This window comes from Aaosphaeria arxii (genome assembly GCF_010015735.1).
Source record: "Aaosphaeria arxii CBS 175.79 unplaced genomic scaffold BU24scaffold_5, whole genome shotgun sequence".
Classification (NCBI taxonomy): domain Eukaryota; kingdom Fungi; phylum Ascomycota; class Dothideomycetes; order Pleosporales; genus Aaosphaeria; species Aaosphaeria arxii.
Genome location: NW_022983478.1, coordinates 1,786,939 through 1,810,314, shown reverse-complemented (window position 1 = coordinate 1,810,314; position 23,376 = coordinate 1,786,939). Strand labels below are relative to the sequence as shown.

General features: G+C 51.5%; 9 protein-coding genes across 9 annotated transcripts; 3 read left to right on the top strand and 6 right to left on the bottom strand.

Moving 5' to 3' along the window:
* Positions 1-1,659: 1,659 nt before the first annotated feature.
* Positions 1,660-4,010, top strand: BU24DRAFT_423684 (alpha/beta-hydrolase). Its single transcript, XM_033528317.1, has 2 exons — positions 1,660-2,951; positions 3,003-4,010. The coding sequence occupies exons 1-2, from the start codon at positions 2,091-2,093 to the stop codon at positions 3,831-3,833; spliced, it is 1,692 nt and encodes a 563-aa protein (XP_033383124.1). The 5' UTR covers positions 1,660-2,090; the 3' UTR covers positions 3,834-4,010.
* Positions 4,011-4,295: 285 nt separating this feature from the next.
* BU24DRAFT_347930 (uncharacterized protein) lies at positions 4,296-7,901 on the bottom strand (the record flags this gene model as incomplete). The annotated part of the gene is made up of 5 exons (XM_033523543.1): positions 4,296-4,334; positions 4,415-5,619; positions 6,320-6,856; positions 6,911-7,745; positions 7,806-7,901. 5 exons carry the CDS (start codon positions 7,899-7,901, stop codon positions 4,296-4,298), a joined length of 2,712 nt encoding a protein of 903 aa, XP_033383123.1.
* A 1,626-nt stretch (positions 7,902-9,527) lies between these two features.
* Positions 9,528-11,253, top strand: BU24DRAFT_221419 (cyclin-dependent protein kinase-like protein Ssn3). The gene is made up of 2 exons (XM_033522063.1): positions 9,528-10,002; positions 10,057-11,253. The coding sequence occupies exons 1-2, from the start codon at positions 9,866-9,868 to the stop codon at positions 11,117-11,119; spliced, it is 1,200 nt and encodes a 399-aa protein (XP_033383122.1). The 5' UTR covers positions 9,528-9,865; the 3' UTR covers positions 11,120-11,253.
* A 1,232-nt stretch (positions 11,254-12,485) lies between these two features.
* On the top strand, positions 12,486-13,419 carry BU24DRAFT_493308 (PR-1-like protein; the record flags this gene model as incomplete). Its single annotated transcript, XM_033533957.1, has 3 exons — positions 12,486-12,968; positions 13,029-13,275; positions 13,328-13,419. The coding sequence occupies exons 1-3, from the start codon at positions 12,720-12,722 to the stop codon at positions 13,417-13,419; spliced, it is 588 nt and encodes a 195-aa protein (XP_033383121.1). The 5' UTR covers positions 12,486-12,719.
* A 244-nt stretch (positions 13,420-13,663) lies between these two features.
* Positions 13,664-15,302, bottom strand: BU24DRAFT_423679 (GAF domain-like protein). Its single transcript, XM_033528316.1, is given in 5 exon segments — positions 13,664-14,103; positions 14,197-14,500; positions 14,881-14,884; positions 14,904-15,009; positions 15,191-15,302. 5 exon segments carry the CDS (start codon positions 15,191-15,193, stop codon positions 13,993-13,995), a joined length of 528 nt encoding a protein of 175 aa, XP_033383120.1. The 5' UTR covers positions 15,194-15,302; the 3' UTR covers positions 13,664-13,992.
* Positions 15,303-15,538: 236 nt separating this feature from the next.
* BU24DRAFT_392939 (DUF1692-domain-containing protein) lies at positions 15,539-17,323 on the bottom strand. The gene is made up of 3 exons (XM_033525181.1): positions 17,075-17,323; positions 16,450-16,998; positions 15,539-16,378 (listed from the first exon to the last, which is right to left on the bottom strand). Exons 1-3 carry the CDS (start codon positions 17,154-17,156, stop codon positions 15,837-15,839), a joined length of 1,173 nt encoding a protein of 390 aa, XP_033383119.1. The 5' UTR covers positions 17,157-17,323; the 3' UTR covers positions 15,539-15,836.
* Positions 17,324-17,426: 103 nt separating this feature from the next.
* BU24DRAFT_221188 (uncharacterized protein) lies at positions 17,427-18,714 on the bottom strand. Its single transcript, XM_033522058.1, has 3 exons — positions 18,697-18,714; positions 18,544-18,641; positions 17,427-18,404 (listed from the first exon to the last, which is right to left on the bottom strand). Exons 2-3 carry the CDS (start codon positions 18,565-18,567, stop codon positions 17,724-17,726), a joined length of 705 nt encoding a protein of 234 aa, XP_033383118.1. The 5' UTR covers positions 18,568-18,641; positions 18,697-18,714; the 3' UTR covers positions 17,427-17,723.
* A 446-nt stretch (positions 18,715-19,160) lies between these two features.
* On the bottom strand, positions 19,161-20,105 carry BU24DRAFT_423677 (uncharacterized protein; the record flags this gene model as incomplete). The annotated part of the gene is made up of 2 exons (XM_033528315.1): positions 19,792-20,105; positions 19,161-19,670 (listed from the first exon to the last, which is right to left on the bottom strand). A coding segment is annotated over exon 2 (261 nt), but the record flags the coding sequence as incomplete, so codon positions are not given.
* Positions 20,106-21,031: 926 nt separating this feature from the next.
* BU24DRAFT_410485 (NAD(P)-binding protein) lies at positions 21,032-22,089 on the bottom strand (the record flags this gene model as incomplete). The annotated part of the gene is made up of 3 exons (XM_033525990.1): positions 21,032-21,264; positions 21,317-21,908; positions 21,982-22,089. 3 exons carry the CDS (start codon positions 22,087-22,089, stop codon positions 21,032-21,034), a joined length of 933 nt encoding a protein of 310 aa, XP_033383116.1.
* Positions 22,090-23,376: the final 1,287 nt, after the last annotated feature.

Sequence of the window (23,376 nt, the reverse complement as noted above, 5' to 3'; positions counted from 1 at the left end):
TGTGATTGGCTGATTGAGGCTAATGATGGAGTGATGTCATAAGCATTCCCACCTTCCCCATATCTCATTTTATCGATAAGACATCATCCTTCAACTCAACTCTGGGGTTATATCTTCATCTCCATCTCCTTTCGATGTCTGCATTCATTTCCATTCCAATACACTGAATTGAACAGAAGAACCGCCATCCAATCTCACAGTTCGCATCTACGCCATCTGTCCTTAAGCCCCATTGAGAATATTATTCAACTCATCGTCAATATTTGCCCTTCGCTGCCCTTGCTCGGCATCCCATAAGCCCTCACGAGATTGTTGTCAAAAGTATACTACTCGTACATACTCACTCTTCAGCCTTGAACGTTCTCATGTTGGTGTTTATCTCTGCTCGTCGACATCCTTCTCCACGAAGACTTGCGCCGCTGGCAACCCGTCCGCAAGCCAATTGATCACTCGCAGTGCTATTACTCCAACCTTGGGTTGAGGGTATGTGCTGAAGGCTTACCTGGTTGCTGGTATACTTACCCACTTTCCCCATACTGTTCATGACTCGGAAAAAACGGGTTTCCTCCTTCTGACCGAGAGCGGTGAACCCTCTCTTCAGTCGAATTGGGCTGTGTGGGGTGAAATATTGTGAGCCTTAAGTCAGTTGTTAGGCATTGCATCGGCGATTCTCAGCCCCTTACCATAATGGACGCCATCGCCGGTGTCCCTCCTCCCGTGCGCATTGGAATCACAGGGAAACCTTGCTCGGTACTTCTGATCTTATTCTCCTCTTCCCATGAAAAACACGGACGGTAGGACCATTATGAGACATATTCGTCCGTTTGATTGTGTTCGATCATATGGCGCGCCCCATATATTTGGATCTGAGTCCATGCTCATTATGTAGCCGTAGGGCCCACGAGCTTTGGCCTTCGGCAATTGACCATGGTGCAGATGTATGGTTTCCTGAGGGCTTCATTGATTTCTCTAGGTATTTCTCGTGGATATTCAGTTGGACAAAACATCTGCCCATCGCGTTTCTCGTGTTATCACATGAAGTTGGCCAAGGGTACATTATGTACCTTACTAGGAAGTGATACCGAGGCTCAACAGTGATCACTGATCACTAGTTCGCACCGTATTGCGCACCGTATTGCGCTATCTATTTTGTTCTCACGTTTCCCATCTTGCAGGAACAATGCATCAATCTGGGGAATCTGGGGATGGCCCTATTGATCAGTGCGTACCCCGCATTTACCGTTCTGGCAAAAAGTCCGTGGCTGGAGAACGATATTCTAGCATTTATTGACTCGGCTTTCAATCGGCCATCGACGACTCCCATTTGTACATGTATGTCTTCCGTACTCCGTACAACGTCTCTTCGGCCGCCTCGTAGCACTCCATGGCTTGCACTGTAAAACCATCAACGAGTATATTGCTGGAGCGCCACGTTGTCACCGTACAGCGGTAAAATTGCACAATGCGCATCAGCATCTTGGAAAACCCGGATGTCGAGGAGGCTCGAATGGAGAAATTAAGATTATTGACAGAAGCGATCAGCATAATGCTTACCCATTCTGACTGCAGGACATGGGAAGCCGTATCTTGATTTGTCCGCGCCAAGTGAAATACATCCTCATGACCACAGCACGAACATTCACAACAGCAGTTGGGCGCTATTGCACCGCCTTTCCCGCAATTCTACCGCCTGTTCACCATGTACCCCTGAGGATCTTCTGAACGGTCTGTCGGTGATAGGTTCGCTAAGCAAGCATCGTGCTGTCGGGCTCGGATTCTAGCAACCATCTCAGCGACTATCTGGACGCCAATATCTGCACTCCATTGCCCTTGGCATGGATATATCATGCACCAACGGAGTCACTCGGGGCGTGGAGCCTTCTTTATGAATTTGGCGCTATCAGCTGAAGAATTTCCGACTGGTGTTGACCGAGGACAGCATGTGGATTTTGGGAGTCAATTGCTCGTGAAAGAGAAGTTCTCCGTACTTATAGCCTCGAGAATCCACGATAGATCTTGCTGAAGGCAGCCGGAGTGGGATAAGCGACTTGACATCCACACAGATTCAGGGCCTCACTTTGCCAAACAACATGCTGTTCTCTCTCTTCCTTACGCTCGCGCCCTTTGTTGCGGCTGCGCCAGCTGCTGAGAAACTCGCAAAGAGAGCAGACCCAACTGTCATTGCGCCTTCTCCTGCAGCAACGGTTGTAGGTAAATCAGCATCGTCGGTGGAAACTTTCAATGGAATTCCGTTCGCTCAACAGCCCGTTGGTAATCTCAGGCTCAAGCCACCTCAGCCCTTGACCGCAGGACTGGGAAAAGTTGATGCTAAAGGCACTCCCAAAGCCTGTCCCCAATTTTTCTTCAGCGTAGACGAGACCCAGTTCCCAACCAACGTTCTGGGAACTATCCTCAACACTCCACTTTTTCAAACGGTGACCAGCGCTGGAGAGGATTGCCTCACGATCAACGTGCAAAGGCCCGCAGGCACCACGAAGGACTCGAAACTACCGGTCTTGTTCTGGATCTTCGGGGGTGGCTTTGAGCTTGGCTCGACACAGATGTATGATGGCACTTCTCTTGTTCAAGAATCCGTCAACCAGGGAAAACCCATCATCTTCGTAGCTGTGAACTACCGTGTTGGTGGTTTCGGATTCATGCCCGGCAAAGAGATTCTAGCAGATGGGTCTGCAAACTTGGGCCTTCTCGACCAACGACTGGGACTTGAATGGACTGCCGATAATATCGCCGCATTCGGTGGTGATCCTGAAAAGGTCACTATCTGGGGCGAGAGTGCGGGAGCTATCTCTGTATTCGATCAGATGGCCCTTTACGATGGTGATAATACGTACAAGGGCAAGCCACTCTTCCGTGCTGGTATTATGAATTCCGGAAGTGTCGTTCCCGCGGATCCTGTCGATTGTCCAAAGGGCCAGGTTGTTTACGATACGGTATGTCTGGAAGAATTGCACTCGGAAAATTTGAGACTAATCAAACTGCAGGTTGTTAAGAACGCCGGTTGCTCAGGGGCATCGGACACACTCCAATGCCTGAGAGAGGTGCCTTATACCAAATTCTTGAACGCCGCCAATTCCGTCCCAGGACTCCTCTCTTACTCCACGATCTCGCTCTCGTATCTCCCACGACCGGACGGCAAAGCCCTCACCGATTCGCCGGATGCCCTGGTTCTCGCCAACAAGTACGCCAAGGTGCCCTTCATCATCGGAAACCAAGAAGACGAGGGCACACTATTCGCGCTCTTCACATCCAACCTGACCACGACCGCCCAAGTCAGCAACTACCTCTCGAGCGTCTTCTTCCCCACGACCGACAAGTCGCTCATTGACCAACTCGTCGCCTCGTACCAGACGATCACCGAAGACGGTTCACCCTTCCGCACGTTCCTCCTCAACAACTGGTATCCGCAGTTCAAGCGCGTGGCCGCCATCCTCGGCGATATCACCTTCACAGTGACGCGCCGCGTCTTCCTCGACACCGCAGCCGCCATCAACCCCTCCGTCCCGACGTGGTCCTACCTCGCCACATACAACTACGGCACCCCGATCCTCGGCACGTTCCACGGCTCCGACCTCCTCCAGGTCTTCTACGGCATCAAACCCAACAATGCGGCAAAGACCATCAGGGGCTACTACTACAGCTTTGTGTACAACCTCGATCCGAACAAGGGCAACGACTTCGGCGAGTGGCCGCAGTGGAGCAAGGCGAAGCAGCTGGTGGAATTCCAAGCGAACAAGAACGGTCTACTGAGTGATACCTTCCGGAGCGACACGTACGAATTCTTGAAGAAGAACATCAAGGCGTTCCGGATTTGATGCGTTTTTGGTCGCCAGCTTTTGGGTGTTGGGATGGCGTCGCGTGGGAACAAAAACGGTGGGCGTTGATGGAATGGGTGTTGGGTAATTCAAAGTACAAACAGTAGCTACGTAATAGCTTAATGACCACAGGACGATTTACACGTCCGTAATACATGAAGATAGAGGAAAGATCATTGATTCCTCTCATAATTTTGATTCTTCCCTCATGGTCCTTTGCACCTCGGCACGTGTTTGCGCACATGTGATTTCGCTCACGTATATGCAGTAGTATTTCTCTATGTACTCCGTAGTGATAATGTATAAACAAGTGGCTATGATGGGATGGGAGGTATCTAGCGAAGAAAGTCCTTTTTGTTGCTACGATGAGATAAAAGAGACACATGAAATGCTCTTCTCTCACGGCGTCCGGTAATTTTGGTGTATATCCAGGCTATTCATTTCAAATATCGTCTATGTGTGCTACCTCTGACTGCTCAGCATATGCTTGAACTTCTCGATCTGTGAAACTCCATGTTAGCAATCTGTTGGTCATGTAAAAGTGAAAGGGAGGGTTGTGTGTATAGAAAGACACAGCGTACCTTTGTCGACAAATACTTCTCCACCTCTTCGCTATTGATTCCCTGCTTGCCACCCGTCTTCCAAGCCAACGGCACCATAGCAACTCTCTCCCTAACCACGACCTCCCTATTCGGCCCCTCCACCGCCCTGACCTTATCTGGATTGTTCGTCAGCAACCTGATCCCCGCCTCGCCCTCGAGCCCCAGATCCATGAGCATCGCGGTCGCGAGGCCGTAGCTACGCGCATCGGCCGGATGCCTCAACATGATGTTCGCCTCGTAGGTGTCGTTGCCGAGGTCCTGGAGGTTGTATGCCTTGAGCTTCTCGCCGAGCCCGATGCCACGGCCCTCCTGCCGGAGGTAGATGATCGCGCCGCCGGTGGGCGACAGCCGTGGGTCGGCCATCAGGCGCGCGGCCTCGTCGAGCTGCTCGCCGCAGTCGCAGCGCGCCGACCACACCGTCTCGCCCGTGTAGCACTCGGAGTGGATCCTCACGAGCGGCAGGTCGAGGTTCGACGCCTGTTGCACCTCTCCCGAGTCCGAGGACGCGGACGACGAGGGCACCAGCGACCCGTCCTGCTGCTTTTCGAGCACCACCGCGAGGTCTGATTTCGCCGCCGCCGCCGCCGTCGCCGATTTGGGCTTCAAACCCCCGCCGAGCTCCGCCCGCTTAAGCTGCTCGACGCGCGAGCTCGTCCGCCCCGGATACAGCCTGCCCACGTACGCGCCCCTCGTCATGCGGTCCAGCTCCGTCTCGCCGGGCCGCTCGGCGTCGAGGCTGCGCGACCGGATCTGGTTGCCGAACACAATGGCGAGGTGCTCCTTGGTGTCGACGTTGTTGCGGTAGACGTGCAGCCACATCTCGTGGCCGGTGGTCGTGGGGATGCGGGCGCGCACCTCGCACTCGACGATCGGGAGCGTCTGCACGAGTTCTGGGGCGGGCGTGTCGGGCGACTTGGAGGTGTCGACGGGGACGGAGCGGGGCGGCCGTGGGTGCGAGGGCGTCGTGAGGCCTGGTGTTGCGGGCGGTGTGAAGGCGGGGGATATTAGGGACGGGGGTAGCCCGTGGTGCTGCTGGATCGCCCGGTTGGCGATTGCGTTCTTCTTCTGTACATTTCGGTTGGGGGAATCGTGAGTTGAGGATGCTGGGAGTTCGAAGCCGTCTTCTCGTGTGGGACTGGAGGGTTGTGGGGATGCGAGGGGTGGGAGGGCGGGAGAGGCGTGACCTGGGAGTTGGGACATGGCTCCTGGCTGTGGTTTATAGTCGAGATTGGGGGAGGAAAGGTAAGGGGAGGTGGGAGTGAGAAGGTGGAATTGGTTGTGCTGGTGATATGACGAGTTATCGCATTGCGTGATGAAATCTTGAGGTTGCGAAACTGGGACTGAGAAAGGGTCCGGACACCGAGGTTCGGTAGAGGGAAGGGCGAAGGTGGAGGAAGAGGAGGAGTCGAAGGTTCCGATGTGCGCGGAACGACAACGAAACTACTGGTAACTAGGTTGGTAGATATTACTCGCAACTCTTCTTTAAACCAAACTTTGGGCTGGCAATTGGCCGGGTTTTGTGCCGGCCGATGACGGATGTTCGGTGGAGAGATGTAATAGTAAGCAGAGAAGACATGTATAGTCAGCATCGCAAATTTCGTGCATTATTCACCAAAATGTTACGAGTCTTAGTGACTTAGTCTGACTCTCTTGACATGTTCCTGAGCCCGGACTGATTTCGGTCGGCTTGTCGAAGAGCCGCGCTTGTGTCTTGTTATCGTCATTTGTTATTGCCTATTTACATGTCGTCGTTCTACTCTATACAAATACTCTGAGTATACTTGTACTGCGTGTCAACTACCTTCAACCCTAAATCTTTGCATACAAAATGCCTATTCTGGCCATCCATAAATCGTGCATGTTCCCTTCTGCCTCAGTCTACACGTCGCTCCCTTCCCCAAACCTCGTCCGGCGTCTTCTTCCCCTTGGTCTCAGGGACATACCACGAGATGAATAGGAAAAAGAAAGCAGACAATGCCGCGAAGATGAAATAGACCTTTCCGTGCAAGACTGCGCTGGCCAATGGGAAGAATTGAGCGACAAGGAACGTAGCTATCCAATTGGCAGCGAGTGCTATGCTCTGAGTTGCACCCACAGCATCTGCGCCAACCAATTCGCTAGAGAGGATGAAAGGCACTGGCCCAAGGCCAACTGCGAAGCTGGATACGAAGAGCAGAACTGCAATCGCTGAAAGAACGCTGATAGATCTCATAATGCCAACAGCCAGAAGTAGTGAACTGGTGCCCATTCCTGCAAGAGAGTATAGAAGGCAAGTCTTGCGACCAAGCTTGTCTGCCAGCGGAGCACACCCTGCAGTCACGACGATGTTGAGGGCTGAAACGGCCAGGTTGAGTAGGGCAGAGTTGGACTCCAACAGATCTGCTAACAGTGATACGCCATACATGACAATGCTGTTGATTCCTACACGCGATTATTAGTACTATACGTATCATAATGAACCGTGCTCAGGCTTACCGCTCAATTGCTGGGCCAACATGACCATGATAACGGCGAACGCAGCCTTTGAGTAATCAGGATGCTTGAAGACCTGGATGATGCTGAGCGCATCTTCCTTATCCTGGCTGCGTTTGGTAGTCGCGGCGTCAGCTACATTTATATCGCGGTCTTCGTTCCTGAGCAACGTCTGCTCCTCATCGCTGGTTTCTTCCGTGCTGTCAATTCCCCAGCTGCTAATCTCCGTATCAATATCAGCTTTCTCGCCCCTCAATTTGCGCAAAATTCGTCGCGCTTTGCTTGTCTCGCCCTGCTCAGCAAGGAACCTGGGGCTCTCGACGGTGAGGAGAAGACCAAAGCTCTGGCCGACACCAATGCACCCGCCAATTGCGAGGATGAGTCGCCAGTATTGTCCGTGGCTCAGGAAGTACCCGAGGAGCTGGGTGAGGAGAATGCCAACATTGCACATGATCTGCGTGAATGCTCCAAAGAATCCTTTCTCAGCAGGTGGTGCAATCTCCGAGATGTAGATGGGCACCACAACCACTGCAGCTCCAGCACCTACACCGGACAGCAGTCTACCAAACGCTAGAACTCCAATGTTGGGCGACAGGGCTTCCAAGACGGGCCCAAGTGCGAAGAAAATGGTAGTCAACTGCATTGTCCTGTATCGTCCGTGATTTCCGGCCAGAGGTCCAGCAGATAAAGCACCAATGAGTCCTCCAAGTGTGTACATCGAGCCAACAACACCCCACTGGGTGGGATCCATCTTCATGCATTGTGGGAGGCCGACCGATGCGGAGACGATCGAGTCTTTCTTACAGCGGATAACATCCTCGGGGGCGTTCAGTTCGGACTACACAATGGTCAGCTATATGTCGCGGAATAAATAGGAAGGGATCGCATCGCAGCTCACCAAGTGGAAACCAAATAGCAGTGGGCCAAGGGTAGCTACGAAGAGGGTGTAGATGAAGTATGGAGTCAAATCTTGGAACCACGACCGCGGGTCCATGTTGCCTGATGGAGTGTGGTTGGGTTGTTTAGGCGGAAGGAAACTCTAAGGCGAGGCGACCTGCGTATGGCTTCTTTGCGGGCTCTGAAGCATACGTAGACACAGACGTGACGTTGAGGCAGTGGTGGGTGGTAGCTCCTCCAGTGAGCTGTTGGTAGTTTACTCGGCCGTCCTAAAGACGTAGCCCTCTCTCTCTAAAGTGCGGGCATTCGGTAACGAATACGAATTCGCGAGACTGGTTGCGAGTAAATGCCGGTTGGCCGGTCCGGTGGGTTGGCGGTACTCGATGAGGTGTAGATGGGATGGGATGGGTTGGGGAATTGCGGGACAGGACCAGACGACAGTTGATGAGGCTCTGCGGGCAGTGAACAGTGAGCACTGGGCAAGCAACCTCCAAGGGAAAGGCAGGGCAACAAGGCAGGGCAGGGCATGGCATGGCAAGGAAACGAAACGCGACGCAAGAAGAAAACATGTGGCATTCGATCACAACCATCCATCCATCCCGTCCCATGGCACTGTGCCACTTGCGCCTACTCGTACCATAACCTTCGACTCCCTCTAACAATCAGACGAATCGAACGAACGAATCAACAGCCTCCTTGGGAATACTATTGATAACACTCAGCTATTCTCATCAACCAACTGTTATCATCCTCCCTACTCTTCCTCTCCCTCTTCCTCATCGTCTCAGCAGTACGGGCGTATACTCGTTGTCCGCTGCGTGTCTCAGCTGCACATCTGCACGTCAGCAGTCATCTCGTCCCAGCAACTCTCCATGTCTGTTGGCAATCATTAAATCCTGTCTGTTTCGATATTGGGATCTGAACCACGCGGACACGCCCCATACGACTACTAAGTACAGTAGATACGGGGGTGTGGGGAGACTTCCAAACAGCAAGACCAGGCAAGGGCAGGCGGTAGGACGATCCAACATCCGCAGTATAGCCCCAGCTTTCCTTGTTCGACAGTAACTAATGCTGTTTGCCTGGATCGACTTGCGATAGCCAGGACAGACTACGGTGGAGTTTAATCAACTACTGTATTACCTACTTCTCCGCCTAGTACTCGGACCAGCAACCGCTCGTACAGACCGTACTTGTACATACCTGTACTGGCTCTGGTTCGGCATCGGCTGCGGGCTGTGGGCTGCAGGTTGGTGCTCCATTGTGCTGATACTGGTAATTGTAAGTGCATTTGCCTACCGCCTGTAACACATACCGTTATGCGCCATCTGCCGGCGGAGCGTGGAGACAGATCATTATTACCAGTACTGTTACTGCAGTACATTCAAACAGGTACAATATACGAGACGCAGCAGCTGGGCCCGATGCGATAGAGATGAATCATCCATCATCGAATCCTCCATCCGCGGGAGGCCCACCTTCAGCCGCTGCCTCTGCACGATCCGTGTTGCGAAATAGTGTTGTGGCGGCCTTTAACGGTTGGTATTTTCCTTTCCTTTCTTTTCCTGCTGGTGCTGCGGCTCTCCTAACCATAATCCCCTTCGGAGCTCTTTTCCCCATCATCAAAGGCTTGGGACTTCGCCCCTCTCTTTTTTTCCCCCATCAAATGCACCAGCACTAATTACCACCTCCATTCCCCGTCGTTACCCACCACCTAGGCCAGTCTTTACAATCCGTTCCGTATATACTCCTGCTCATCCCTCTTCACTATGTCGCTATACTCAATCTTACGAGCCCTGTCGTGATCTTCCGCCGCGTCATATCCTCCGATGCATTTCTTTCCTTAGTCTGATCTTTGGTAGCGTCTCCACCGTCTGATCGTTACTGCTTTGTGTTTGTTCGCCCCATTCAACGGCGCCGAAACCTCGACATCTTTTCTATTTCAATCTGCATCTGGCATCGTCATCTCATTGTCGTCGCTTCGCTCATTTCTATCTCGTCTCTCTTTGGACCGTTCATTAATCTGCTGTGCGAGCAGATCCGGCCGACTCCTCCCAAGCAATGTTCACTGGCTACAACACCAAAAAGCGAGTGAACGAGCGATACAAGATCATAGGCTTCATCAGCAGCGGCACCTATGGCCGTGTCTACAAGGCTGAAGGCCGAAATGGCCATGTTGGAGAGTTTGCCATCAAGAAGTGAGTCGCTTTACTTGCCCCCTTGTAGTATCCTAAGCTCACACTAGCGCGTAGATTCAAGCCGGACAAGGAAGGGGAACTGCAATACTCCGGCATTTCTCAGTCGGCCATCAGGGAGATGGCCCTCTGTACAGAGCTCTCACATCCTAATGTCGTGCATACGTGCGAGATAATCCTGGAGGACAAATGCATCTTCATCGTGTTCGAATATGCAGAACATGATCTCCTCCAGATCATCCATCATCATAACCAGCCACAACGGCAGGCAATTCCAGCAAAAACAATCAAGTCGATTCTGCACCAACTGCTCCAGGGCCTCGTCTACTTACATAAGAATTGGGTCATGCATCGAGACTTGAAACCTGCCAACATCATGGTGACTAGTGCAGGTAAAGTCAAAATCGGCGATCTTGGCCTGGCAAGGCTGTTTTATAAGCCATTGCAGTCCTTGTTCTCGGGCGATAAAGTCGTAGTAACGATCTGGTATCGTGCCCCCGAGCTGCTACTTGGTAGTCGCCATTACACGCCTGCTGTCGATTTGTGGGCTGTCGGTTGCATCTTTGCGGAACTGCTATCATTACGACCCATCTTCAAGGGAGAAGAGGCCAAGATGGACAATAAGAAGACGGTTCCATTCCAGCGGAACCAGATGCAGAAAATCGTGGAGATTATGGGAATGCCAAATCGGGACCGATGGCCGCTGCTGGTGGCCATGCCCGAGTATCAGCAATTGAATACATTGGCGGCAGGCAATTCGAGATTCAATCGTCCTCAAGGGTTGGAGAATTGGTATCAGTCATGCCTCAAGAATAATCAGTACCCCCAAGGCGCGTCGCCCGACTCTCCCGGACCCGAAGGATTCTCACTTCTCCAACGACTGCTCGAGTATGACCCGCAGAAGCGATTAACTGCCGAGAAGGCCCTGCAGCATCCCTACTTCACTGCTCAAGGAAAGCCATCGGAGAATTGCTTCGAAGACTCCAAAGTAAAGTATCCGGTCCGAAGGGTTAGCCAAGAGGATAACGACATCCGGACGTCAAGCCTTCCAGGTACGAAGAGGAGTGGACTGCCGGATGACACACTTTTACGACCGGCGAAACGACTCAAGGAGGGATGAGGGCAACAACAATACACTATCAAGGAGGAGCGAAAAGCGTTTGCTTCCACGTCATTTCCCTATTCCTATTGCAAAATCGCCAGGCTGCGAGTTGAGAAAGGCCGATATCGATCGGATTAGATTGGGACCCGGGCGGATGATAAGAGTTGAACGAAGACATATAGAAGAGAGCATTGGGTTCGACAGGCACCGATTCGATCCTCCCCGAGAAAAGCCGGCGAAGTATAGCACGTTCGCAGGATACTTCCCCGCATACAGTCGGCAATGAATGGGCGGTATTATAATGCACTTCCGAGTCAAGCATCATTGGGCGCTGTTGGAGTCGGAATTGGTCGTGTATTTTCCAAAAGATGAAGCTATATTGAGATCAAGCATAGGAAGGCAAGTTGTGCCTCGATCAGGGTGGCGAGCACTTCCCGGTCAAAAACCACTGTTATGTTGGTGTCTGTATTATTATTGTTTTATTGATATGCAAGAGGCTTTCCACGGTGCCTGGAGCCATTGTTGTATAGGGAGGGTACCTGTTCTGGAAGTAGATGTCATCGATAATACTATTATGATCCATATGACCCATATCACCTTTATTCATCAGCGACCCAGTATGAATTATCCATATCAATGTAAGTCATGGATCAGCATCTTACCAAAGAAGATCTGGTGGTCCTTGAGAATTGCGTTCATTCGGCGCTCCTTGCAACTTTCCCCGTCTACTGACAACGCAGTTGCTGGTCGTACACCTATCATCCACACTGTAGTCCACCTACATTGTAGATACCACAAGAAGTGGATACGGCTACACAAAGCTATCCCTGTGCAACGATGCGGCACGGTGGTGCGTAGTCACTCGATGATCGTCATGCTGTGTTTGCAACTAACATCCAGTGTTTGGCATCATCTCACACCTACAGTATGGCTGATGGAACTTCTTATGGGAGCATCGACTGCACCTCATTTATCCAATCTACTGGAGGGACAGTAGACGATGGACGGCGAATAGTGTTTGAGCATCGGCTCACAGGAGATGGCTAATGGATGTAGTATCATCACTTTGAGCTCTGACGCCACATCAGTCCATATTGGCCTGTGGAAAGTGAAGAACGGAAAGCGTGGTAGACATGATGCTGCCTCACCGAGTAAGTGGAGTTGGGCAAGTCTTACTTCTTTCTCCATTAGAATCTCAGTCCCAGCTGGAGTTCAGGCCAGGTCAGGTCAAGTCAGGTCACGTTGCGTTTGTTTGCGGGGGCAAATTGGATTGAAAGTGAAGGCAGGAAGTAGTAGGAGGGAAGTACCACACACAGACCCAGCCCACCTATCACGCCTTGACCGCTGATACCTTAATCTCCACAACCTTTCACATATTTACCTCCTAGTAGTCAATTACCGTTTGATCCTATCACCTCTTTCTGCTTTCCTCGCTTCTGCTTCATAACAACGCTCTCTGGAACCAACAGCCTACCTACACTCCTTCTGAACAGTCCTTCATTCGAAATCGAAGCCTTTGACAGCCACTGGTCCGGGGCACAAAGCTACGCCGTCCTAGGAACTCCATTATCGGCATATCCAACAATATCCTTCTCATCAATCACCTTGGCCAGTCCTCATGAAGTTAACCACTCTTCTCTCCTTCGCGATTGCGAACGTAGCATTCGCGGTGCCGAGCGTGCTGGAGGCTCGCGCCCAGGTCGATGGCGCTGCCCCGAAGATCGATGACCCTCAGTTCATCAAGCGCATCATGGATGCCCACTGGTACTGGCGCTCTATCCACTGTGCTCAGGAGCTTCACTGGGACCCGGCCCTGGCAAAGGCTGCCCTCGACTCCGTCAGCGCTTGCACCGAAAAGCCCCAGCACGTGAGAGACATCATCATACCTACTAGGATGTATTAGATTGATATACTGATGCTTATGTAGGACCGTGGCGGCAGCAATCTCTCCTCTGTCTCTCCTGCCCCTTCCAACTATGACGAGTGGCTTGAATTCGCCCGCACCGTTGTTCATGGCTGGCATGAGGAGGAGCTAAAGTACCCATATGACAATCCTCACTACCACGATTCCTGGGGTCACTTCACTCAATTAGTCTGGCGTGATACCACACGTATCGGCTGCGCCCTTGGCCACTGTCCTCATGACCGCCCCTGGCCCGGACGTCTCTATTGCTGTAAGTTTGCTGCTCCTGACCGAGATCACACACACTGACCACATCCGTCCAGTCTACGAGAACGCCGGCAACAATCTTGCATTCTCCTTCAAAGAACAGGTGTGGCCTATGGTTTGTGGTGACCCTACTGGTCGTCACAACTAGGCAACGTTGTGTTCCACGGCCTGGCAGGTCTGCCTCTGCAAAGTGAAACTTATCAAGAACTTCACTTCGTAACACCTGGGGGTGAAATGTAGGACAATCGGTGGTGGACGCCTTCTCAACTCTATCCAGTATCTCTAATAGCATTGGTAATGTTTTGTTTCTGGGTTGTTTATGCCTGGTCAACATCACTTGCTTAGAGTATCGATACATCACAACTTGGTAGTGTTTCGGGATGAGCTTTTTGCATAATCGGAATGAGAGATTCTGGAATAGTCGTAGTCTTTTCCTCAAGATGCACAGGATAGCTCTGGCTCAGTGGTCTGTACCTTGGCCACCCCCAATACAATCTCTTTCCCTGGGATACACTATGCTTCTCATACTCTCAACCCATCCTTCAATATTCTCTTGTAAGACGCTGCACTTCGTTGTGCACCCCAATTCATGCAACTGACAGCATCATAAGATGGTTTTTGTCTACCACACTCGGGGGAGGCGGCAGGATGAAGTTGGCAGATAGATTTGACCTCACAGTGCCGAGCACTGTGATCATGAACACGAGTCTTATCCTCTCTCTCAAAAGTCAGAAGAGTCCGCAATCAACTGTGCCAACTCCTCAAGGGCCACCTTATCCTCCTCGCCAAATCCCTTCAACTCCGCACAATCAAGATCAATGATCGCGACAACCTAAACCCCGAAATTAGCCCCCTTTCAAAACACCCACTCACCATTCACCACCACGAAAAGATCAAACAAAAGAGAAGTAAAAGTTCAACTCACCTTCCCCTCCTTAACAATCGGCACAACAATCTCACTCTTACTCGCCCCATCGCAAGCGATGTGGCCGGGAAACGCATCCACATCCTCCACAAGCTGCGTCTTCTGCTCTTTCGCCGCCGTCCCGCACACGCCCTTGCCGAACGCAATCACCTGGCACGCGACCTGCCCGTGGAAGGGCCCCAGGACGAGGGAGTTGGGGTCCTTGGGGTCGGACACGTAGAAGCCGGCCCAGTTGACGGCGGAGGAGGGAGAGGGTAGGGAGTGTAGGCCGTGGTAGAGGAGGGAGGATGTGTTGGCTAGGTTGCTGTTTGGGGGGTTGAGACGTTAGGATTCTTCTTTTCTGAGAGGACGGGAACGGGTTTCTTCTTTTCCTCTGGGTTTGGGTTTGGGTTTTGACTGGGGGTTTGAGGGGGATTTGGGATGTCGAGTGTATGGTTCAGGGGGGTCTTTTTGAGAACCCCACGGGTTTGAATGAAAACATGGGAATGCTACAGGACGTACCAGACCTGTTGTATACAGTTAGTTACTCTCCTTTCAGATATTGATCAAGGGTTGGCAATATCCATTCATCTTCCACTTTCGCAGTCTAATGGATTTGGTTGTTGCTTCACAACTTGTGTGATATGAACATCCCAAAACACCAAAACGAACAAAAGGCATTACAGGAAAAGAAGCAGGGGGAGACAGAAACCAAACAAACAAACTCACCCAATTCCTCTGCCCATCAAACAGCGCCTTCGCCTGCTCGAGAATCTGCTCATACACATCCTTCTTGCTCAAACCCTCCGCGAAGGTCGATGAATCGGCGTGGACCTAAGCATAGCCAAAAAGTCAGTTCAATTCAATCAAAGGAATACAAAACGAAAATAATTGCTTTTATGGCTCGATTGAATCGTCGTTCCGCTGCGTAGCGATTTCTTATCTCCCACATATCTTCGACGTCCGTTTATGGAATTTTGAGGGGGATTTCTAGAGGGGTGGGGTGAAAACTTACCATTGTGAATGATGATGATTATTGTATTACTTCCTGTCTAATCACGGTATTATTAAACGAACAGTTGGTAGTATTATTCCTTCGGTACCTGGGTTTGCGATATCAAGAAAACGTGCAACACTTGCAAAGGAAATCTCGGAATCGTTCGGCGTTAGTATCGTTTTCTTCGGAAGTAATTGCGTGATTGTGGATGTGATTGGTCGATGGTGGGGGGAGCTATGGGTCGCTGGTTTGATTGGTTGCTTCGATTGGTGGAGGTCCGTTTGGTGTTTGATACGAGTTGGTACCAAGCTGATATGTCAAGAATGTTTTTGACGGACTTTCTGTGGTTATAGGGAACTACAGTGGCTGACATGTACTTGGTTTAGATATGTAATTTCTTAATTTCTCTTTTTTTGGTTTGTTTAGTACCCGATCTATCATATAGACAAATAAATCGTCATCCAATTCCCTATTCACACATGGAGCCCATGAAAAGACCTCCCTTCTTTCCTCCGCCCTTCATGACATTGACTGACCCATAAGATGATTGAAACGCCTCGCCGATGCTGTCATCTGGTCTCCCAAAACACTTCGCCAAATAAAAACAAGCATACACCAACCCAAACCTAAATTGGATCTGGACTCTTATATCCAATCTGCCTCTCTAATCGAAGCTCATCTTCTCCTTGGAAGCGTAACCTCCCAACATGCCCTGGCTATTTCCTCTGTTCCTGTTCCTCCTGCCGTAGACCTCCATCGCCCACTCGAACATCTGCCACGCCCATCCTCCAGCGACCATGACACCGCTGATGACGTTGACGAGCCTGACGCAGAGGGCAAAGAAGCCGCCCCATTCCTCGGCGATGGTGAGCATGACGGGTTCGATGTCGAACTTTACGAAGATTCCTGGGACGTAGTTCTCGCCGACCGGGTGCGACTGCGACGTAGCGGCGTATTGGTTGGTCTTGATCGCATGCGAAGAGTGGAAGACGTTCTTGGCCGGGTGCTTCGAGTTGCGGTTCACGGACTCGAGGAGAGGGAGCAGGGAGGCGTCGTCGGTGTAGATCGTCGGGACGATGGAGAGGTAGTATTGGAACTTGTAGAAATTGTCCGGGGTCGTTGCGACGGTGCTGTCGAGAGGATTCTGCAGGTTGGGGTAGTAGGGGCCGAAGGAGAGCTCGTTGATCTGGTGGGAGAAGTTGAACGCTACAAATGGTCAATATAAGCTCAATCCAGCAACACGGACCAAAAGCACGACGAATAGAGACAAAACTTACTGGTGTGGTCAAGATGTTCGCCAAACTCCATGTATCCATGGCCACGCGCGGTGATGTGGAAATCACCCTGCACCTTGTTTCCGTCCAGACTTCCATAGATACGACACGAATCCTGCGTACCTCGCAGCTTCGGGGTCTTGGGGAACTTCTTCTTCTTCTTCGCTGCGCCGAGCTGGTCATGGACGTCCCACAGCTCCTCCCATCCCGGCAATCCATCATCGCCCTCGCCCAGCTTGTGAATACCCTTGCCCTTTCCCCACTGACTCCAGCTCGTCGGGTCCTTTCGTAGCAACTCTCCGGCGAGTGTTCGATCACCAGCGGCGTCCTGCATGTTGACATGGAGGTCTCCGCAGTTCATTGCGACCACAATGTCGAGGTTGATTTGGAGGTCGTGCGAGACGCCTTTCTCGACGGAGAACGTCTGCGTCGTGGAGCCCGCGAACCAGCGCGCAATCTCCGACCAGGAGAGGTAGACGCATGTCAGTATGAGGGTGACCGTCCAGGCGGACGAATTGCGACCTTGAGTGAGGTAGGTCTTCTTGGTTTTGGCTGCAATTGTTTAGCCGGGATTGGGAACCAGAGGAATTGTCTACGGGAGTTTTCTTCCCCAGGACTTAGCACTTACGAAAAGCATCAAAACTCGAGATACCGCCCTTCGCCTGCCCAAAGGAATCCTCCGAGAGGCCGTGATCGCTGAAGCCGTCCATTGAAGTCGTCGCCAGCTAGCGCGTCGCGCAGAAAGGGCTCAGAAAGCCCGGTGCAACACTCTAAAACAAGGTGGAAGGGAGGGAGGGAGGAAGCGAAAGGAAGGGAAGTGGTTGGAGCGAGGTTAAAGGTCCGACGTTGCTCAGAAGATGGCGCTGGCCGCGGGATGTTTCTACGGTCCTAAAGGACACCTCTGGGTTTCAGCCCTACAAACGATGATGCACGGGCCATTTGCGGAAGTGTCGTTCGCAACTCCGCCTTCCACGTGCTGCCAACGCTCATTCATCCCGACTTCCAGTTCAACATCATACGGCGTACCACGAACATTATGTCCCCAAAACTTGATGGTCTCCGGACTAGACCTAAGCTGTAGCTAAAGTTCTTAAGATCATTCCACCGTGATGGCTAATAGAAACCATCACATTGGTCAGGCATCTCATGCACCACATACGCCTACCTGAAGAACAACTAGAATTGAACTCTTTCTTGAGCACGTTGTATTCATTATATCGTGAAGTATACCACTGAGCCTCTTCATCTAACTACCCATCATTAACACCCCCCACCCTCTAAGCATTCTGCTCACTCTCCAACGCATCAAACGCCGTCTCCCCCGTCACCTCTCCCTGCCTCGCAGCGCCAGCACCATCAGCACCAGCCTGCGAATTACTCAACTGGAACTTCTGCTGCGCAAGACGAGCAGGATCATCCTTAGAACCCGGCTCCGCACCGTTGAATAACGCATTGGGAGCGCCGGCGTCAAACCCGCCCTCCTGGACGTTCGTCCCCTTGGGCTGGAACTCGCCAGGAACACGCGCCGAGTCGGCAGCACCTGCGTACCCGCCAGTCACGCTGCCACCGCCGCCGTTGGGGAATCCAGATCCTCCTGTCGACCCTGTGCCGGGGAGGCCGCCTGTCGCGGAGGTCGATGCCCCCGTGGTGGTGTTGTACGTGGGACCTACGCCGGACTCCTTGCCGAGGCCCTTCCCGGCGCTGAGCTGCTGGGCCTCAGACCAGCCGTCGCGGGCCTCACGTGCCTCAGCGTCGACGGCGGGTGGGATCTCGCGCGCGCTGGACGTGTCGGTGGTGTTTGTGGTTGTGGAGTGGGAGGGCTGTTTCGAAGCTGCGGCTTTGGGGTTGCCTTCGCCAAATGCTCCGGCGGATTTGAGCGACTCGGCGGCTAGGGAGTCTGATGTCACGGTTCCGACGGCTTCGGGTATGGCTTGGTTGGAGGCGGCGTCGGTGGTAACCTGGGTAGGTAAGGAAAGGGATGTATTAGCTATGGGAAAAGGTACACGCAAACGGGGTAGGAGGAGCGAAGATAGAGCATGGTGGGGTCCGTTTCTAAGCCTGCGTGACGGGTTTGCGCAGGGGGTGGATACTACCTACCTTGGTTCCAGCGGAAGTAGACATTTTGGATGTAACTAAAGCGGTTTGTATACGTTGTTTTTGGTACGTAGAAAAAGCCGTTGAAAGCAAGATAAATACTGGGAAAGGATTAAATGCTATCAAACGACGAGCAGAACGAGAATTTAAACCCACACCCTCCCTCCTACAACAACAACAAAGCAAGACAACAAACACGCATTTTTCGATGAAGATATCAATATGCCATAATGATGTCAAGAGGGTTCCCGCTTTTTGTCGCAGACAATGATAAGTGTTGCATGTACCGGTATCCGGACTACCAAGTTCGGGTGTTGGGCCCCCACAAAAAAGATGGCAAATGCTAGCACGACCATGGCAAAATGCCCTGCAGATCGAGATTCGCCGCAAATGCCATTGCGTTTAGTGGAGAAACGACACTGGGTTTGTCCCCATACGTGCAACTGATGCCATTTGTTGCAAGTCGCGATTTTGCAACGTGATCGGTGATTTTGGGTGTACGGCTGGTGGGTATCTTGGAATTTAACGTCCTTCAATGCCATTTTATTGCATAATAATTGTATATTAGAGGAAACGTTGGAGTCACTTTATATCACGGTAGGGGAGAAAATATGTAAGAATTCAGTTTGATTTGGGGATTTCATTCCATTTCATAACAGGCGTACGATAGCAAAAGATGTTATCAGCCTTAGTAGTCGATCGCTACTGGATTATCGCTTTCGAATTTCATGCTCAATCACGAGGACTCCCTATTCCCGCCGTCCCCATCGAATGCCCGTGAAAATGTCCCTCAAAAAAACGCCAAAGTTTCCTTTCGTTCAGAAATGCACACACACCGGAGGGGTTTACTTGGTGGTGTCGGCAAGGCCCTCCTTGTTCTTGGAGCCCTGGGCGGCCGCGTCGTTGGGGAGGCCGCTCAGGTTGTCCTTGGCCTCGCGGCCGGCACCAGATGATGCGGCAGTGCCGGCGAGGCCGAGGTTCTCTTGCTGGCCGCCGGCACCGACGTTGACGGTGCGGGCGTCGGCGGAGTTAAAGTCGGAGGCGACGGGGGGCTGCTCTGGGAGCTCAAGGTTGGCCTTGCGCTCGTCGATGATCTGTGCCTTGGATGCCATTGTGGATTGTGTGGGGTTCTGTGAGGATGGTCAGACTGTGTTCAATTATGAGATTGTGATTTTGCATAGTTGCGATAAAGAATAGCTGCGATATATGCTTGGAATGCTGTCGAGTGTTGTAAGGGTTTGAGGAACTGACCTTGTAGAAGAAGATGTGAGGAGGAGTTTTGCAATTGGTTACGTGTAGAATCGTTTGTTGGATTTGTAGTAGATGAGAATGAAGAAGCAAACATGGACGAGGTCCAAAACTGTTATATATGTTGAAGAAGTGGTTAGGTGGGGCTGTTGTGACGTCAGAGTGAAAGAGTGAAGATGGAAACTTTGGGAACAGTGAAGATTTGCCCGGCGGTTGAGCGAACCCGAGCGCTGGCCATATGGTGGTCAATACACGGGTGTCGTCATTGTTATCCTACAGTCTAGTTTCTATCTCTGTTCCTTTGGATTCTATTGCCCGTTTGGTCGGTGGTGTAGAGTCTGAAGCTCCGATGAGGCCAGTCGTGCAGCATCGCGATCGCTGAATCAAGACCCTCACGTGCCACAGAAAGCTGTAATTATAGTTACTATCTGATATAGCCATTTGCAACTAGAGGTGGCCAGAAATACATCAATCCATTCTAGTCCTCGATTTGATGATTAAATATCGGAGGCCGCCCGTACGACCCCTCTTGCATAGGTCTTGGCCAGTGATTACCTGTGACTATTCTCATCGGAAGAATTCGTTTGACAGGGTTTCAGATCTAGAAATAGTCACTTCCTCTATACGGCTCCCCGCAGACGATTTCTTTTGTTCTCTATCAAGAGCCCACTCTGATGTGCATGGACACGTGGGACCTGCAGTGAAGATTGCCTAATCGTCTGTGTTGGAGCCCCTAAGAATGAACACCCTCATTGTCAGAATTGGTAGCAGCTGTGCCTCAGCTGATGATTACAAATTGTCACATTACAACATATCATCAGTACATGGCAATGAAATTCAAACGAGGGGAAAAAAGTCAATCTGGAGATTCACATTGTGGGTTTATATTGTATTAAAGTGGTAAAGACGAAGAATATAAGAGACCGGGTATCCAACGCTATGCTAACCTGTGATTGCTCACACCGCATCTACATTACTCTAATTGAAAGATTTGCTATTACTGTGCAACGAAACATGAAATAAAAATAGATGTTCTTTGGGAAAGCCTTTCCTTCCTACAGATTGAAGGAAGGAAAACCCGGGGCGTTGCAGATGCTTGGCGGTCAGGTAGAACGTTGACCGGCATGATCAGCCGCAATGATGAGAAGGGCGCCCAGGCTGAGTTGTTTCCTCAAAGTCCGCCTACCGATCCTAGGTCAGATCAGATCGCGCGGAGACAGGCCGCAAGGCCGGCCCCTGACATTCAAGATATAGAGCCCCATTCTCGGCTGAACCAATCACGGAAGCCAACGGTTTGGATGTCAGGAAAATAGGTATTGAGAAGCGCCGGGGTTGCGAAGTCGAATCGACCCTCTGCTGTTGCAATGACCGGCGGGAGACGTCGCTGCCTGGGGATGTCGCTTTGCAACTGCGCCATGGTGAGTTGGTACTGAAGACCTGCGGTGTTCTGCCACGAGATGTCGCTGAACTCCTGTCCTGTGCAGATGTTAGTCACTGCAGCATGAGAAAGATTGTCCTGAAGAATTACCTCTGCAAACTCTGACAGCTTCGATGAGGTCGTTGACGCTCATCCTCTCCCCGCACATCGTAAGTTCAGCAGGCCACTCGGCCATGTCCAATGCTCTTGTAACGAATTGTCCTACATCGTGTGCTGAAGTCAAGCACAGATAGACCAGTTCGTTGGCATCGTTGTACACGGGTGCTTCTGCAGTCATCGCTCTTGGATCTAAGATATAGTCTCCCTCGTTGCCGTACCCAGTACTGGCGCCAAAGCCGCGGGAGAACATGCCATTGACGCAGAAGCGTTCGTACAGAATACCACAAACGAAAACGGTAGATTGTATATATCCTCGATAGTGCTGAAGATGAGCAAGTGCAAGAGCATTGCCGCGATCCAACGGATCGTTTTCTTCCCGCAGATGTGGTAGACCCTGGAACTCTGCTGGGGCGAACCGTGGCACACGGCAAGCAACCGCGGCTTCGATGAGACGAAGCTGGGCGGTCCCAGATACAGTAGATATAACTGTATCAACTCCACTTAACGAGTACTGGAGGGATCCTGAGTCATTGTAGTCGACAACTTGGCATTGGTATCCCTGTGCAGAAAGGCCTGGCTGCGGCTGCGAGGCTGTTAGAATACATGCCAAGATCCCCGTGAGGTGTCGAGTATCTGAAGGGCAATGGGTGACTCACATGTCTTGAAAGTATAAGCAGTTGGTGACTCGTATGCTCATGAATCGCTTGGGCAATGGCGAGGGCCAATCCACAAGTCCCCGCAACGGCTACTCGCATAGTTGACATTTTCGTTTGGAATGTTAAACAATCACAGATGAGTCCGGGGCCTGAACCAGCAATATTTACAGAGCAGGACCAGTCTTATATGTTCATAGTCAGTAAGGAGGAATCAAGTCAAATCTCCACGAGTACAAGGATGCTCTGGCAGGTCCTTCACCGTAACGTCCACGATCGAGATGCCCGTGGTTGGGCGACAGAGGTCCTGGATACGGTGTAGAGACAAACAATGGCTTGTAGTGAAGTGAGAAGAATCGGAAAATGCACCTAGGACGGCAAGAGCGAACGTGATGGGTGGCAAGACATCGTCCGAGCCGAAACGTATTATGAATGAAACGTGGTGAATGCACCAATAGATGGTTCCATGACGGTACTGGTTGTTCTCGCGTCACGTTGCTGGTCACACAGAGGCCACCAGCAGTCTAGTGTGTAGGAAGTTGGGGGATGGCAACTACCATCTTTTGATCATATGCATAGCAGGTGGGAATGGGCGCAACTCGGTGAAGACAACCATTTCGATTTTACCCTGGTGCAACGACTGCAGTTGCCTTGTTGCAACGCCTCTAGCTATCACGGAGACCCGTCCTGGTTCCTTACCGACCGGGATGATTCGTGGGTAGCCATGCAGGTTAAGCACCCTATATTGCTTGGCCACAACCGGGAAAAGGGTTGAAGTCCTCTAGGGACTAGAAGCCGTCCGAGAAGAGAAGTACGCGGGAGCATTTAGGAGGGTGATGCCTATTATTGTACTACGCGTCCTGAAGAGTGTTGATAACAGAAGTTTGCGTAAGATCCTCTGACCAGATGATGGAGCAACATGTTCTCGATTCCAAGATGCAGTCCGGTCAATCACCCATTTCTCATTTGATCTGGTAGCAGATGGTACGGAATGGAAAGGTTGTGAGGGTTGCCATATCCCTTTTGTTGGGTGTCCCGATATGAAAAAGCAAGGGCAGGGAGGAGAGAATCGGCACATTTCGTGTCCCAGCTTCAGCCCTAAACCTTCTCGACTTATCAAATCGGGCTGTCCTGATATTCGTGCACTGATGGAAGCCGGCATGATCACCAGAGCAGGTATGAATCCGAGAAGCGCGTGGACAGGTGGCGGTTCCAATTAAACCTAGTCAGATAGAAGGCCAACCATACAGCCGGAACCAGCCTCTGAATTGCAATTTCATTCGATGGAACATCAGCGTGGGTGCTGGTAATGGTGGTTGCCATGTTGGATGGGAAATTTTGGGGGCCGGAAGCTATTGCACTTGGAGGATATGTGGATGAGGCCCGATTGACCGAAAT

What these genes read in the sequence shown, in the direction of transcription:
- BU24DRAFT_423684 (XM_033528317.1), top strand. Translation starts at nt 2,091, where the DNA reads ATGCTGTTCTCTCTCTTCCTTACGCTCGCGCCCTTTGTTGCGGCTGCG. An exon ending in GCCAGGTTGTTTACGATACG is followed by an intron (nt 2,952 to 3,002) that starts GTATGTCTGGAA and finishes ATCAAACTGCAG; the next exon opens with GTTGTTAAGAACGCCGGTTG.
- BU24DRAFT_221419 (XM_033522063.1), top strand. Translation starts at nt 9,866, where the DNA reads ATGTTCACTGGCTACAACACCAAAAAGCGAGTGAACGAGCGATACAAG. An exon ending in GGAGAGTTTGCCATCAAGAA is followed by an intron (nt 10,003 to 10,056) that starts GTGAGTCGCTTT and finishes ACTAGCGCGTAG; the next exon opens with ATTCAAGCCGGACAAGGAAG.
- BU24DRAFT_423679 (XM_033528316.1), bottom strand. An exon ending in CGATTGTTAAGGAGGGGAAG is followed by an intron (nt 14,104 to 14,196) that starts GTGAGTTGAACT and finishes TTCGGGGTTTAG; the next exon opens with GTTGTCGCGATCATTGATCT.
- BU24DRAFT_392939 (XM_033525181.1), bottom strand. Translation starts at nt 17,156, where the DNA reads ATGGACGGCTTCAGCGATCACGGCCTCTCGGAGGATTCCTTTGGGCAG. An exon ending in CTCGAGTTTTGATGCTTTTC is followed by an intron (nt 16,999 to 17,074) that starts GTAAGTGCTAAG and finishes AAACAATTGCAG; the next exon opens with CCAAAACCAAGAAGACCTAC. An exon ending in CGAACATCTTGACCACACCA is followed by an intron (nt 16,379 to 16,449) that starts GTAAGTTTTGTC and finishes GACCATTTGTAG; the next exon opens with CGTTCAACTTCTCCCACCAG.
- BU24DRAFT_221188 (XM_033522058.1), bottom strand. Translation starts at nt 18,567, where the DNA reads ATGTCTACTTCCGCTGGAACCAAG. An exon ending in CTACTTCCGCTGGAACCAAG is followed by an intron (nt 18,405 to 18,543) that starts GTAGGTAGTATC and finishes TTACCTACCCAG; the next exon opens with GTTACCACCGACGCCGCCTC.